General features: G+C 48.1%; 1 protein-coding gene across 3 annotated transcripts in view; it reads right to left on the reverse strand.

Moving 5' to 3' along the window:
• Positions 1-11843: 11843 nt before the first annotated feature.
• MYO1C (myosin IC) overlaps positions 11844-14488 on the reverse strand; it is a 162855-nt gene continuing 160210 nt past the window's right edge. For all 3 annotated transcript variants that reach the window (XM_073565650.1, XM_073565648.1, XM_073565649.1), the window contains exon 32: positions 11844-14335. In XM_073565650.1, the coding sequence (XP_073421751.1) occupies positions 14309-14335 (27 nt within the window). In that variant the 3' untranslated portion in view covers positions 11844-14308. The remainder of the gene's footprint in view (positions 14336-14488) is intronic.

Here is a 14488-nt window from a genome sequence, read left to right on the forward strand (position 1 = left end):
ATCCTTTATGTATGCTTGGAGGATAGGTACATATTACCTTGTTTATGTGTGCAATTTCTCTGCATTATATTTTACAATGGACGGACACGTGTGCTATGTATAATGCTTGTTATCATAAGCCATTGTGTATGTTGTACATTCTTTGTGTCCTGAGGTTCAATAAACGAATAAAAAAAAAAAAAAGGTGTGTTAATAGAGCAAATCTGGTCTTATATATCTGGCGAAGCAAGAGGATTTCCAGCGACCCATCCTCTGCACCTCTGCTTCCGATACTCCTGCTCTGGATGCTTCGGTGGCGGCTCCTATTCGGAAGGAATGTGTACCGTATTCTGATGGGTTAGCGCCTACTTTTTGAAGGCACTGTTTAAAAATTGCGCTAAACTGGTACTTGGTAAGGGGGGACCCGTCCAAGTGTGCGAGGAAGAATCTGCTTTCCTGTCTTAGGCTCACGTAGTGCGTGACTACTTTTATCGGGCATACGGGGCCATTGGATGACTTCACTAGAACCCACAAGCCTCTGCCGGAGGGATCGCATTTGGATTTCCGCACGTGGATGCGCAGAGCGTCGCTGCATATCACTACATAATTGCCGATTAATCCACCTTCTGCCGCTGATGTAGACCGAGGCACTAGCTCACTAATGCGAAGTGCCCCAAAAAAGGTAATAGCGAAAGCTGCCGATGGCAGGGCAGCTTCGAATTGCGACTTGCACACCGATTAGGAAATTGGTATATCGCGCAGCAAGCTCAGTGAGATAGCACGACGACACTCCTGGCTAGGTTGAAGTCTTATCCAGCCTTTAACAGCCTGTTTAATGAAAAAATACTTGATGTCCACCCAACCCATTAGCTGGAAAAAGAACGCTAAGCCTGATAAATTGTGTTGCGCAGATGTACCCGATGCGCCTCTTAGTCGGTTTAAAAATTCTACCAAAACCTCGCATCTCGCACGGTCGCATCTGTCGACTGGCTTACCATGAATTAATGAGCACCATTCCTCCCACGCCTTACCGTAGACTTGCCAAGTAGCCGGTGTAACCGAAGCGCGGTTCAAAGGCATCAATGATTGGCCACCGTGTCCCAGAGGGATGCAGGACACCAGGTGCCCAATGGCTGTGCCATGGGGAGGACAACAGCTACCAGGGATCAGCCGAGGAGAAACAGGAAGCACTGACCCCTGGTACCTGGATTCAACCCCTGTGGGTGTGGCTGGCCGACCATTCCTCTTTTCCCCATTGGTCTTTCGGGGGTCCCAATAGAGCATCCCCCGGAGGGAATAGTGGGAGGGGGGAATTCTGGCACCGTACTCTGACCCTCTAGCTAAATCTATGGGGGCTATGCAGTCAGAGGCAGGATCCTTAGTCAGTGCCTTGCCTGCCATTACAACTTTTTGCCTAATTGTTGCTGAAATGAAGGGAAATTTTAGATGCCACATTTTCTGAATAGATTTAGCCCCTTAACGACCGCCGATATGCCTTTTAACGGCGGCAGTTAAGAGGCCTTATTCCTCAGTCCTGCTTTTTTATGGTGCTGAGAAATAAAGTTATAACACTCCACAGCAACTGAAAATCTCCGGGGTCTAGCTGAGACCCTGGTGAACATGATTCAGGTCGGCTTTTACTGTACCCATTCTTGTGATCGCCGATAATCACAAAAAAAAAAAAAGTCAGACGATATCCCATTCATTTCTGTCTCCTCTAGCATACCAGAGAGAGAAATGAGGTCCCCCGAGCACCCCGCCCCTCTGGTGTCTTCCCGGCAACAATAGATTTTTCCTATTGGTTCATTTTGATCACTGTGATAAGGTTTATCACAGTGATCAAAAAAAAAAAAAAAAAGAAATAGTAAATCAAACACCCCTTTGTCATTCCCTTAGGTAAAAGTAATAAAATAAAAAAAATGTATTTTCTTCAATTAGTTGGGGCTGGGGGCAGTGGCATTGAGCTAGGCCCCAAAGGTTTGCTGTGTCTGTCAGTGTAGTGTCCAGAGGCTGGAGGCGCTACCAGGAGACAGGCTAGTACACCAGGAGATGTGGTGGGGCGCCGTAGGAGGGCAACAACCCAGCAGCAGGACCGCTACACCTCCACCTTTGTGCAAGGAGGAACAGGAGGAGCACTACCAGAGCCCTGGAAAATGTGCATGTGTCTGCACAAACGGTTAGAAACTGACTCCATGAGGATGGTCGGAGTGCCTGATGTACACAGATGGGGGTTGTGCTCACAGCCCAACACGGTGCAGGACGCTTGGCATTTGCCACAGAAAGGAGATTTTTGTGTACTCACCGTAAAATCTCTTTCTCTTAGCCTTTAATTGGGGGACACAGAACCTTAGGGTGTTATGCTGCTGTCCACTAGGAGGCGACACTATGCATAACCTGAAAAAGATTAACTTTGGCTCCTCCTCTGCAGTATACACCCCTGGACGGCGTCAGCCTTCTCCAGTTTTGTGCCAAAGCATAAGGAGGAACGTAACCAAATAACATAACCATGCCAGTGAGAAGGCTACTATGTACGAGCTCAAAGAACAATATGAGAACTCAACAGGAAACAACGGCCCGTAAGGGCAACAGGGTGGGAGCTGTGTCCCCCAATTAAAGGCTAAGAGAGATTTTACGGTGAGTACACAAAAATCTCCTTTACTCTGTCGCCTAATTGGGGGACACAGAACCTTGGGACGTCCCAAAGCAGTCCCTGGGTGGGAAGCAGTGGACGAATATTGTGCTGACAGTCACCTAGACTTGGGGTACTGCCGCCTGCAGAACCAGTCTACCCAGGCTCGCATCCGCTGAGGACTGGGTATGAACACTGTAGTGTTTCGTAAACGTGTGTAGGCTAGTCCAAGTGGCCGCCTTGCACACTTGTTGTGCCGAAGCCTGATGCCGAATGGCCCAGGAGGCCCCTACTGCCCGTGTAGAGTGTGCCGTGATACCGGCCGGAAGAGGGGAACTGTTAAGTCGGTAGGCCTCATGTATGGTGGACTTGATCCACCTGGCAAGGGTAGCCTTGGAAGCCGGCAACCCCTTGCGACTACCTTCCGGAAGAATGAAGAGGGAATCAGATTTCCGGAAAGGTGCAGTCCTGGACACGTAAATCCGCAATGCTCTGACGAGGTCAAGCGTATGCAGAGCCTTCTCCACTCTATGAACCGGAACCGGGCAAAGGGAAGGCAGTGAAATCTCTTCATTAAGGTGAAAGTTGGACACAACCTTCGGAAGGAAGGATGGTACCGTGCGGAGAACCACCTTGTCCTGGTGAAAGGCTAGGAAAGGCCGTCTGCAGGAAAGTGCTGACAATTCCGACACTCTGCGTAACGAGGTGATCGCCACTAGAAAAACCACTTTCTGAGACAGAATGGAGAGTGGAACTCCTCTAAGAGGTTCGAAGGGTGGAGCTTGCAATGCTGTCAGGACCAGATTGAGGTCCCACGTATCCAGCGGACGTTTGTAGGGAGGAACCAATCGGGAAACTCCCTGGATGAAAGTCCTTACTTGCGGTTTAATAGCAATGCGCTTTTGAAAAAGGACTGAAAGCGCCGACACCTGACTCTTAAGCGAACTTAAGGATAGCTTGGCATCTAGGCCCGATTGAAGAAAACCTAGTACCTTCGGGAGGGAATAAGGGAGTGGGACTTGTCCATGAGATTCGCACCAAGAAAAGAAAGCTCTCCAGGTACGATAATAGAGCTTGGCGGAGGCAGGCTTCCTTGCCCTGATCATAGTTGCAATGACTGCCGGTGAAAAACCTGCCTGGGTTAGAATCCAGGTTTCAAGGGCCATGCCGTCAAATTGAGAGCCCCTGAATTCTGGTGGAAGAACGGACCTTGAGACAGAAGGTCGTGACGGTCGGGTAGACGCCAGGGGGCGTCTGCCGTAAGTTGGACGATGTCGGCGTACCAAGTACGTCTGGGCCAGTCTGGCGCGATGAGGATGGTCGGAACTCCCTCTTGCTTGATCTTCCTCACGACCCTGGCGATTAGGGGGAGGGGTGGAAAAATGTACAGGAGTCGGAACTGGGACCAGTCTTGGACCAGGGCATCCGCTCCGAGCGACCGCGGGTCGTGTGTCCTGGCCATGAAATTGGGAACCTTGGTATTGAGATGGGATGCCATTAGGTCCACATCCGGGGTTCCCCAGCGTTGACAGATCTGGTAAAAAAAATCTCGGGATGGAGAGACCACTCCCCCGAGTCCATTCCTTGCCTGCTGAGGAAGTCTGCTTCCCAGTTTTCTACACCTGGAATGTGTACCGCAGAAAGTACCGACCTTGTGTCTTCCGCCCAGCGGAGGATATGAGCCACTTCTCTCATCGCCTGGGCGCTGCGGGTCCCGCCTTGGTGGTTCACGTATGCCACAGCCGTGGCATTGTCCGACTGTATCCGTATGTGCGAGGCTGCAAGCAAGTGATGAAATGCTCTCAGTGCCAAGAGAATGGCCCTGATTTCCAGAACATTGATAGGCAATGTCACTTCCCTCGGTGACCACTTGCCCTGTGCCCTGTGATGTAGGTGCACCGCCCCCCCCCCCCCCCCCCAGCCTGTCAGGCTTGCATCGGTAGTCAGGATCTTCCATTGTCCTGAGAGGAATGGCTTCCCTCGTGTAAGCGAGTTTGGTTTGAGCCACCAATGCAGGGACCTCATGGTTGAGGACGTCAACCTGAACTCCCTGTCGAGGGAGAGAGGGTTCCTGTCCCAAGATCTGAGTATGGCTAGTTGAAGGACCCTGAGGTGAAACTGGGCAAATGGCACTGCCTCTATTGCTGCTGCCATCCTGCCGAGGATTCTCATGGCAAACCGGAGAGATCGAGGAGGACTGCGAAGGAGTGTGCGAACTCCCAGACAGATGGCCAGTGTCTTGTCCTTGGGAAGGAGCACCAGGCCCCTGGCGGTGTCGAATACCATTCCCAGGAATGTTAGAGTCCGAGTTGGGATGGTCGACGATTTCTGTAGGTTGACTAGCCATCCCAGGCGACTCAGTGTCTAGAGTTATTGAGACACTGACCTCGCAGTCTTTGAAAGTGGGAGACTTGACGAGGAGGTCGTCCAGGTACGGGACGACTAGGATGCCTCTTGAGTGCAGGACGTCCATGGTGGCCGCCATGACTTTGGTGAACGTCCTTGGAGCCGTGGCGAGTCCGAACGGAAGGGCGACAAACTGGTAGTGGTTTTGGTTGACCGCGAACCTGAGAAACCTTTGGTGGGCGGGAGCAATTGGTATGTGGAGATACGCATCCTGTATGTCTATGGAGGCGAGGTATTCTCCCTGCTCCATGGATGCAATGATGGACCGGAGGGACTCCATGCGGAAATGACGGACCCGTACGTAATTGTTGAGCTGTTTTAGGTCCAGTATGGGTCGGACGCCGCCTCCTTTCTTGGGGACTACGAACAAATTTGAGTAGAATCCTCGGAATCTCTCGTTCGCGGGAACCGGCACCACAACTCCTGATTGAAGGAGAGAGGAAACCGCTTGGTGGAAAACACGAGCCTTTTCTGGTGGTGTTGGAGGAACAGAAAGGAAGAACCGGTTCGGTGGAACGGAAGTGAACTCTATCTTGTATCCGGAAGACACTATTTCCCTGACCCACCTGTCTTCTGTAATAGGCAGCCAGACTTGCTGAAAGAGTAAAAGTCGGCCGCCTACTGGTGGGGTGTCTTCCGGAGGTCTCGAGTCATGATGAAGTGAAGTTCTGAGGTTCTCCTCCCTTGGGTTTCGCATGGCCTGCTTTCGACTGCCAAGCCCTGTCCGGTCGCTGCTGCGTCCGTGGGTTGTCTCTGCGTGGAGAACGGTTGCGGTTTTGCACTGGGCGCGAAACGGACCAGCCCGAGGAATTCCGAAAGGATCGGAATCGTGTCTGGTTTCTTCGTTTAAACGTGCGTTTCGGTTTTAGTTGAGGGAGAGAGGTACTCTTACCCCTAGTGGCATTGGCTATCATGGTGTGCAACTTTTCGCCGAAAAGTCTTCCAGTAAAATACGGAAGTCTCGTGAGGGACTTCTTTGAGGCCGCATCCGCTTTCCATTCTCGCAGCCAGAGGATGCGTCGGATCGTGATGGCGTTTGATGCTATTCCCGCTACACCTCTGGCGGAATCCAGGGCTGCATGAATTATGTAGTCTGCTACCACTGCCATCTGGACCGCTTGGTCCGAGAGTTCAGGATTTGAAGCCTGAAGACCCTCCTGTAGTTTTTTGGCCCAAGCCAGGATGGCCTTGGCTGCCCAAACTGAAGCAAACGCAGGGCCCAGAGAGGCGCCTGCCGCTTCGAAAATAGAACGAGCCATGCGTTCTACTTGCCGGTCTGCTGCGTCCCTGAGGGTTGAGCTATCCGGCAGAGAGAGTAAAGTCTGCGCTGCTAGCCTAGAAACCGGAGGGTCCACTTCAGGTGGATCTGTCCATTGTTTGGTGTCTTTCTGTGGGAAGGGGTACTTCGCTTCCAAATATTTGCGATTAGCGAATTTTTTGTCAGGCTGCGCAAACTGTTTGGTAAGTATTTTCTCAAACTCATCGTGATTAGGGAAGACCTTAGGTGGTTTTTGAACACTTTCGAAGCAAATCCTCTGTTCTGGGACTTCCGGGGGCGACTCTGGAATTTTTAGCACCCGATGAATGGCAGAAATTATGTCCTCAACTAGCGCTGTATTGCTAGGGGGAGAAGGTACCACGGACCTGACCGTTTCATTATCTGAGTCGGAGTCACAGATACCCTCCGAATCCTGTGCCTCGCTAAGGTGATCCCTGGAGGGCGACCTGGGGCGGGGGTCTTCTGTGGTGGGGGATCCCTGTGGTAAATTGCACTGTCTGTGGCAGGGGACTGCCCAGGACACCTGGAATGACGCTGTCTCTCCCTAGAGGGGGACGACCTTGTGCTATAGTGCGACTCAGGTGATCGAGACCTGTGGGTCCGCTTACGTCTGTGAGAGTCGGAAGCAGCATGTTCCTGAGACAAGCTGTCCGTTTGCTGTGTACCGTCCATAGCCGGGGCCCGACTCTGCAGAGCTTGCAGTAATGTAGCAGTTAGGTTGTCTATGGACTGTGACATAGACTGAGACATCTGAGTTGCCCATTCCGGCGTGGCCTGTGACACTGAAGCGTCAGTAGGGACTCCCTGGGGTTCTGACCCAGAGTTCTGGATGCAGTCCCGGCAGTGCGGATACGTGCTGCCACTAGGGAGCGTGGCTTTTCAGGCTGTGCAGAATGCATAGAAACATTCCTGCCTGGTTCTCTTCCTTGAGCCCGGCATAGTGCACAGAGGCTGGCTATAAGGGATCGTACAGGGGTGGCTACGCATAGGGAACCCACAGAAAGCCTTATAGGAAGTATAGATTCACAGCTGAGTAATGAGAACCCAGCTGTGAGCTTACCCCACCGGTGTGCCCCTAGGTCCAGCGCCGACAGATCCCAGTTCTGTGCCCCCCGGAGACCGCTGTGATGCTCCTCTCCTGGATCTCATCCAGAAAAAATGGCCACCGGGGCTCTGAGGAGAGGGAGGAGGGGGCGGAGAGCTGAAAAGGGCGCGCTGGGCTGTGTAAAAAAGCCCCCTTTCTGCCTCAATCCGCCCCTTCTATGACACTCCAGTGTGTCATTTTGGTCAGGGGGGCGGGGAAAAGGCGGCGGCTTCAGCTAGGCCGAAGCCGCGGCCTAAATTAGAAGCCTGATGCCCAGGAGGGCTCCAGAGCGGCGCGGTAGTCCGGGGGGGGGGCGGATTTGTACCAAACCCCCCCAGAATGGTCGACTGGATAGCGGTGGGGGTAGCGGTTTTTGTATGGGGGGCCCCTGAAGCGCTATGGAGCCGCTGCTGTTGCAGAGACAGGGACGCAGAAAAGCCCTGTCTCTGCTGTGCCATCCAGTCCGCACCCTCCCCCGGCCCCAACAGGATCCCTCAGCCAGCCTGGGGTCCCTGGAAGCTGCGAAATGCTGCCTGATCTCCGACCCTACCTGAGGCGTCTCAACCTAATACCCCCTGCGGGGGATTAGGGAGGGTGCGTCTGTCACCGTCAGGGGGTCTTCATCCTCGCCTCAACCTCAACCCAGACCCCTTAAAGGGGTTGGGGAAGGAGGGGGGTCTCGACCTCGAACCAGGACCCGAGGGACTGGGGAGGGAGCGACATGGGGAAAAAACCACCTCGACCTCAACCGGGTACCCCTAATAGGGGACCGAGGAGGGAGCCATGCCGGGAGTCTCGCTGGAGACCCACTTTTCTTCATCTGTATTTCCGGTGAAAAAAAAAAGGAAAAAAACGGAAGAAAAAAGGTGTGCCTCCTTGCGACACTAAGCAAAAACTGGAGAAGGCTGACGCCGTCCAGGGGTGTATACTGCAGAGGAGGAGCCAAAGTTAATCTTTTTCAGATTATGCATAGTGTCGCCTCCTAGTGGACAGCAGCATAACACCCTAAGGTTCTGTGTCCCCCAATTAGGCGACAGAGTAACCCCAGGATTGGCAAATTCGCCACTGGCTTCCTGTGCTCTTCACAGATGAAAGAAGGTTCACACTGAGCACATGTGACAGAAGTGATAGAGTCTGGAGATGCTGTGGAGAGCGATCTGCTGCCTGCAACATCCTTCAGCATGGCCGGTTTGGCAGTGGGTCAGTAATGATGTGGGGTGGCATTTCTTTGGAGGGCCGCACAGCCCTCCATGTGCTCGCCAGAGGTAGCCTGACTGCCATTATGTACTGAGATGAGATCCTCAGACCCCTTGTGAGACCATTTGCTAGTGCGGTTGGCCCTGGGTTCCTCCTAATGCAGGACAATGCCAGACCTCATGCGGCTGAAGTGTGTCAGCAGTTCCTGCAAGATGAAGGCATTGATGCTATGGACTGGCCTGCCAGTTCCCCCAGACCTAAATCTGATTGAACACATCTGGGACATCATGTCTCACTCCATCCACCGTCACGTTGCACCACAGACTGTCCAGGAGTTGGCAGATGCTTTAGTCCTGGTCTGGGAGATCCCTCAGGAGACCATCCGCCGCCTCATCAGGAGCATGCCCAGGCATTGTACAGTAGGGAGGTCATACAGGCACGTGGAGGCCACACACACACAATACTGAGCATCATTTTGGCTTGCTTTAAGGACATTACATTCCATTTTAATTTTGTGTGTGACTCCAAATCCAGGCCTCCATTGGTTAATAAATTTGATTTCCAATGCTGATTTGTGTGTGATTTTGTTGTCAGCACATTCAACTTTGTACAGAACAAAGTATTCAAGGAAAATATTTGATTCATTCAGCTCTAGGATGTGTTATTTGAGTGTTCCCTTTATTTTTTTTGAGCAGTGTGTATAATATATTTATTATACATACATACCTGTATATACCTAGTGCGCCTTTTCGGCGATTAAATATAAAATTAATCTTAGGCTGCTCTTTTATCTCGATTCACGAATCCCCACGTCCGCACGCTCAGTTGGTTATATTAAACGCTACACCGAGGGTTGGTTTCTGTCCCGATATAAGCCTGGTGTCGGATGGGGCTATATATCGAACTAGGAATTGGTGGCAGCATACTGTACTGTGTTAGTGAGGAACTCTGGCAGTGACGACAGGGAGATTAATAAATATATCCCCAGTCTGGACTGGTGTTATATATCACCGCTCACAGGGAGCGCCTCAATAACTTGTACCTATAAGGGAAGCCTTTCCGGCAACTATTTGCCCTCGGTGCGCTTCCCTGACTGACCTGGGGCAAGTGATGGCACCAGAGAGCCGACCCCTGCTGGGTCCTTCTCTCCCCTCCCCAGAGGTGAGAAGTCGAGACACCCCTTCCCTGTGCGACCCAGTTCCAAAGAAAATTTTTTGTAAAAAAGGAAAAAAATGAACATTTTTAATTCTACATTGCTTTAGTTCTCGTGAAGCACCACCTGAAGGGTTAATAAACTTCTTGAATGTGGTTTTGAGCACCTTGAGGGGTGCAGTTTTTAGAAAGGTTTCACTTTTGGGTATTTTCTGTCATATGGACCCCCCAAACTCGCTTCAAATGTGAGGTGGTCCCTAAAAAAAAAAAAAAAAAAAAAAAAAAGGTTTTATAAATTTTGTTGGAAAAATGAGAAATCGCTGGTCAACTTTTAAACTCTTAAAACTTCCTAATAAAAAAAAAAAAAGTTATGTTTCTAAAACTGTACTGTATTTTGTGTGACATATCGCTCCGATTTAAGGGCACAAAAATAAAAAAAATTGAAAATTTCTAAATTTTCAAAATTGTTGCCAAATTTCTTTTTTTTTCATAAATAAACGCAAGTCATATCGAAGAAATTTAACCACTAACATGAACTACAATATGCCACGAAAAAACAGTCTCAGAATCAGTGGGATACGTCAAAGCGCTCCAGAGCTATAACCTCATAAAGTGACAGTGGTCAGAATTGTAAAAACTGGCCTGGTCACTAAGGGGTTAGTAGTAAACTGAATAGTAAATATTGTTAATATTTGCCAACACCAATACAGATTGTGTTTGACTAATCTTCAAGGCTGTGTGCCCATGTTGCGTTTAAGCGTTTCCGCTGCTGCACAAATGCTTAAAAAACGCTAACAACGCATCAGATTGATTTTCAATGCAACCCTCAATTGCTGTGGCCCATGCTGTGGATTTCTCCATTGCAGAATCGCACTGTGGAAAAATCTGCAGCATGTCCATTAATTTTGCAGAATTGCGCCGCCATAGGATTGCATTGAAACTTTCATTTTACGCATGTGGCCATGCCCACCATTCGAAAAGTGAGCATTTCATGTGCAGATGGTGCCCAGGGTCTGGAGGAGAGGAGACTCTCTTCCATGCCCTGGGTACCATATGCCTGTAAAAAAATAGAATTAAAATAAAAAATAGGGATACACTTAACCTCTGTCGGCCACCTGAGTCCTCCCGGCCCTCAGCAGCGCTGCCAGCAAGTTCCGTTCCCAGGGTTGCGTTGCGCGAATGACTTCTGATGTTGCGGTACCGCTACGTCAGAGGTCATTCACACAATGCATCCCTGGGAACGGAACTTGCTGGCAGCGCCGCTGAGGGCCGGGAGGACTCAGGTGGCCGACAGAGGGTAAGTATATCCCTATTTTTATTTTTAACATTCTTTTACTATTGATGCTGCATAGGCAGCATCAATAGTAAAAATTTGGTCAAACTTGTCAAGCACTATGCTTGACAAGTGTGACCAACCTGTCAATCACTTTTCCAAGAGATGCTTCAAATTGCTTGGAAAAGCGTAAGCATTCTACAAGCTAAAAACGCTTGCAAAACGCTTGTTTTGTGGGAAAACACATGCGAATTCCGCATGCGTTTTAACTGCGGTGGGTACTTGCGGAAATGCTGCGGACAATTCCGCAGCATTTCTGCAATGTGGGCACATAGCCTAAGACAGAAGGATAAGATGATCCAGCACTGCCATCTTTGCGTTTCTGACCATGTGGCCACGAGTCATAGCAACCAGGTTATGATGAAAGACATTCAAATACATAAGATTTACAGATAAAAATCTTTTAAATGCTCCTAAAATAAAAGCAAAAGTTTTATTGGAAAAGTGAGTGCTACAATTTGTTCCCTTATATCTTTGATAACCGCTGAGCACGCTGAGGCACTACACGCTTCTGTGCACTAGAGTTGGCATGATGAGTGGGGGTCCAATAGACCCTTTCTACCATTGAGTGTATTCTTGTCCAACTGTCATGGAGTTTAGGTCTAGAATAATTGAGAGCTGTTGTATTGCCCCCAATAAAACAAAGCTTTCCCCTTTACACTGTGTAACTTAAGAATCGCTCTAGGAATCCTATATAATCCTTTACACGATGCAGAGAATGTATGAGACATCGTATCGATAAACACAGAACTAGCGCTGTACGTCACCAAATGAAGAGGACACATTAGTTATTAACTGCAGATTTATTGGTGGGAAGGCACAAAATGTAATCACTGTGTGTTAAAGCATTTTCTCTTACACCTAATCAGAAGAAACACAGTACAGCATGGTGGGAACCAATAAACCCAAGTCATATCGGTCACCTGAGGAAGCCGCTTTGATTCATTTTACTGAGGAAGCGCATGTTTCCTGAAAGTATTAAACTTATAAATATGGAGGCCTCCATGGTGTAAAAGGTGAGCGATATACTTTAAAGTCCTGGTATCTGAAATGTGAAGACAAAGATGACACCACCAATCTGTAGTGTGTCAACATTCGGTTAAAAAGCAGTAGATGAGTAAAAGGTTAGATCAAACAGAACCGAATAAAACCATGCCTCAATAGCAGTACAATGTTCTGGATGAGCTTTGGTTCACAAGCCTATCATCATCATGAGGCTAAACAAAATATACAAGGAATACCAAAGCTAACACAAACTGTATAAAAAAAATAAAAATAAAAATCACGTTGGTCAAAGAATCAGTGGTGAAGAATGGCCACTCACGAAAGCTTTTGTACAACTGCTATGACTTGGTCTGTTCATGGCGGTCACACATTAAAGAAGCCAATACACATACTTAAACCTATTGTTAACTCTTAAGACCTTGAGTGTGTGCGTATAGCACCTGCTAATGATGAACTCCGGATCTGTCCGCTCTTCTGACGTGTGTTATAGCAAACATCTTATTTCCCACCAAATAATTCTAAAGCCTCCTTACTCAGAATCATGCAGTCACCGGTTCCTCTGTCCTTCCTCCTGGAAGCATAAACTTGACATTTGAGCATTTCCATTCCTCTTACCAATGTTGTTTCCTTACACTGTCCAACAATCAGAACTGACAAAGGGAATGGTAATACATAAAGTAGTAATATATATTTCTACAAATAATAAAAGAGGAACGGCACAACACAGAAATCTGAGAAGAGACAGTTTAGAACTAGAATCTAATGGGAAATGCAGGAATTTACTAAAACGGACATGTCACAGAGTAGACAAGTCCTCTGTACGTGGTTTTTCAGGCTTATTACAACGATGACATAACATAAGGAAAGGTCATCAATATGAGATCCTGGGGTTTCAATGCCCACTACCCACACTGTTTGGCTGATTTCAGCTCTGGTCAGATGCAAACAATGAAAGATGTTGAGTAGCACAGCTCCGTTCACTTTGTAGTGGCCGTCTCCGGGTACTGAGCTCCGCTACTTTTCATTACCATAGGAGAAAAGCTGCAGTACCCAAAAACGGCCACTACACAGAGCAGCGCTGCTCACACCTGAGTGCTGCTGGGGCTAAATACAGTGGATCAGTGAGGGTCCAGATATTGAGGACCTTTCATAAAGATACATCATCTATATAGTTAACCTCAAAAGATCCCTTTAGGAGGTCTATGCATGAAAGGGGTGCAGTATACTGTAGTGCATAAAAATAAAAGCTGCACTCCTATGTCACCTCCCTTTCTCCTGCACTCAGACCCCAAGAATTACTTCTCTCTACAGGTGAACCCCATAAGCTGCATCATGTGAACACGTAAACCTCTCTGTAATCGGTAGAGTCAATGTATCTATGCAGTAACGTTAACCGTCAAGCCAAAGAGCCTATGAATGTGAACAGAAGATATAAGAAAATAAATGGTGAAAGAGAAACATGTGTGAACAAGTTAGGATTCCTCTTCTTATAACAAAGGTTAGTTAAGGTGCCCTACACAATATATATATATTGCACATCTTAGTATTTCTGACATTTACAAAACATGTATTTTTTTTTTTGCAATGGACATTTCCTTTAAAAGACAGTGACAAGGATTTGTCCTGCTCATGTCCTATGAAGTCCACTCATTTACATATGGCTTTGGGTTTCTCTGGTACTCAATACATTGTAAGGCTTTTCTGTTGTACAATATATCCTTTAGTAGAATAAAAGCTATAAAATCTGCTTATAACATTTGACCTGAAATTAAGATTGCATAAATAAGTGTCTTTTTTTTTAATTAGTGCAGACATATTAACGTTATGAAATCTGTATAGGAAACCAATCCGTAGCCAGGTATGTCTGCAGAATGGAAAGGCCTCTCTGGCATTGGAGGAAGAGACTAAGAATATTCTATACTCCTCTTACTCAGATATGTATGGAGGCGAGGGACCACCGCTTTAGTGGGAAAAGCCCCTTAGGCCTACCGCACAGGATGCATAAAGATAGCAGAGGAGGTGGGGGAAGGGGCGCAATTGTGCAAAAGCAAGTTAAAAAATAAAATAAAATATTTGACGTTCACAAATATATAAAATGATTTCTTTCCTTATTTTAAGCAGCGCAGGTCTTTGGTAACTATAAAATATAAAAAGCAGGTATTGTTCAACAAGTGGGGGAAATGGGTGCAAGTGAAAATGTCAGTTTGGTTGTAGTCCAGATTCCTATTGAATTGCAAATCTTCATCATCGAGAATTCAGCCGTGGGGCAACCTTTAAAGTAGAAAGACAAGAATGCTTACATTTGTATTGGGAACATAACCTGAACAACTGAGAGTTTCAGTATGTTTAATGTACAAAAAGAGAAGAGTAAATCTTTGCAGATGTGATGGACCTCATTCTGAACACGACTTAAGACCCCCCATA

Source organism: Dendrobates tinctorius, unplaced genomic scaffold, assembly GCF_039654945.1.
Source record: "Dendrobates tinctorius isolate UK_male_01 unplaced genomic scaffold, ASM3965494v1 ptg000016l, whole genome shotgun sequence".
NCBI lineage: Eukaryota > Metazoa > Chordata > Amphibia > Anura > Dendrobatidae > Dendrobates > Dendrobates tinctorius.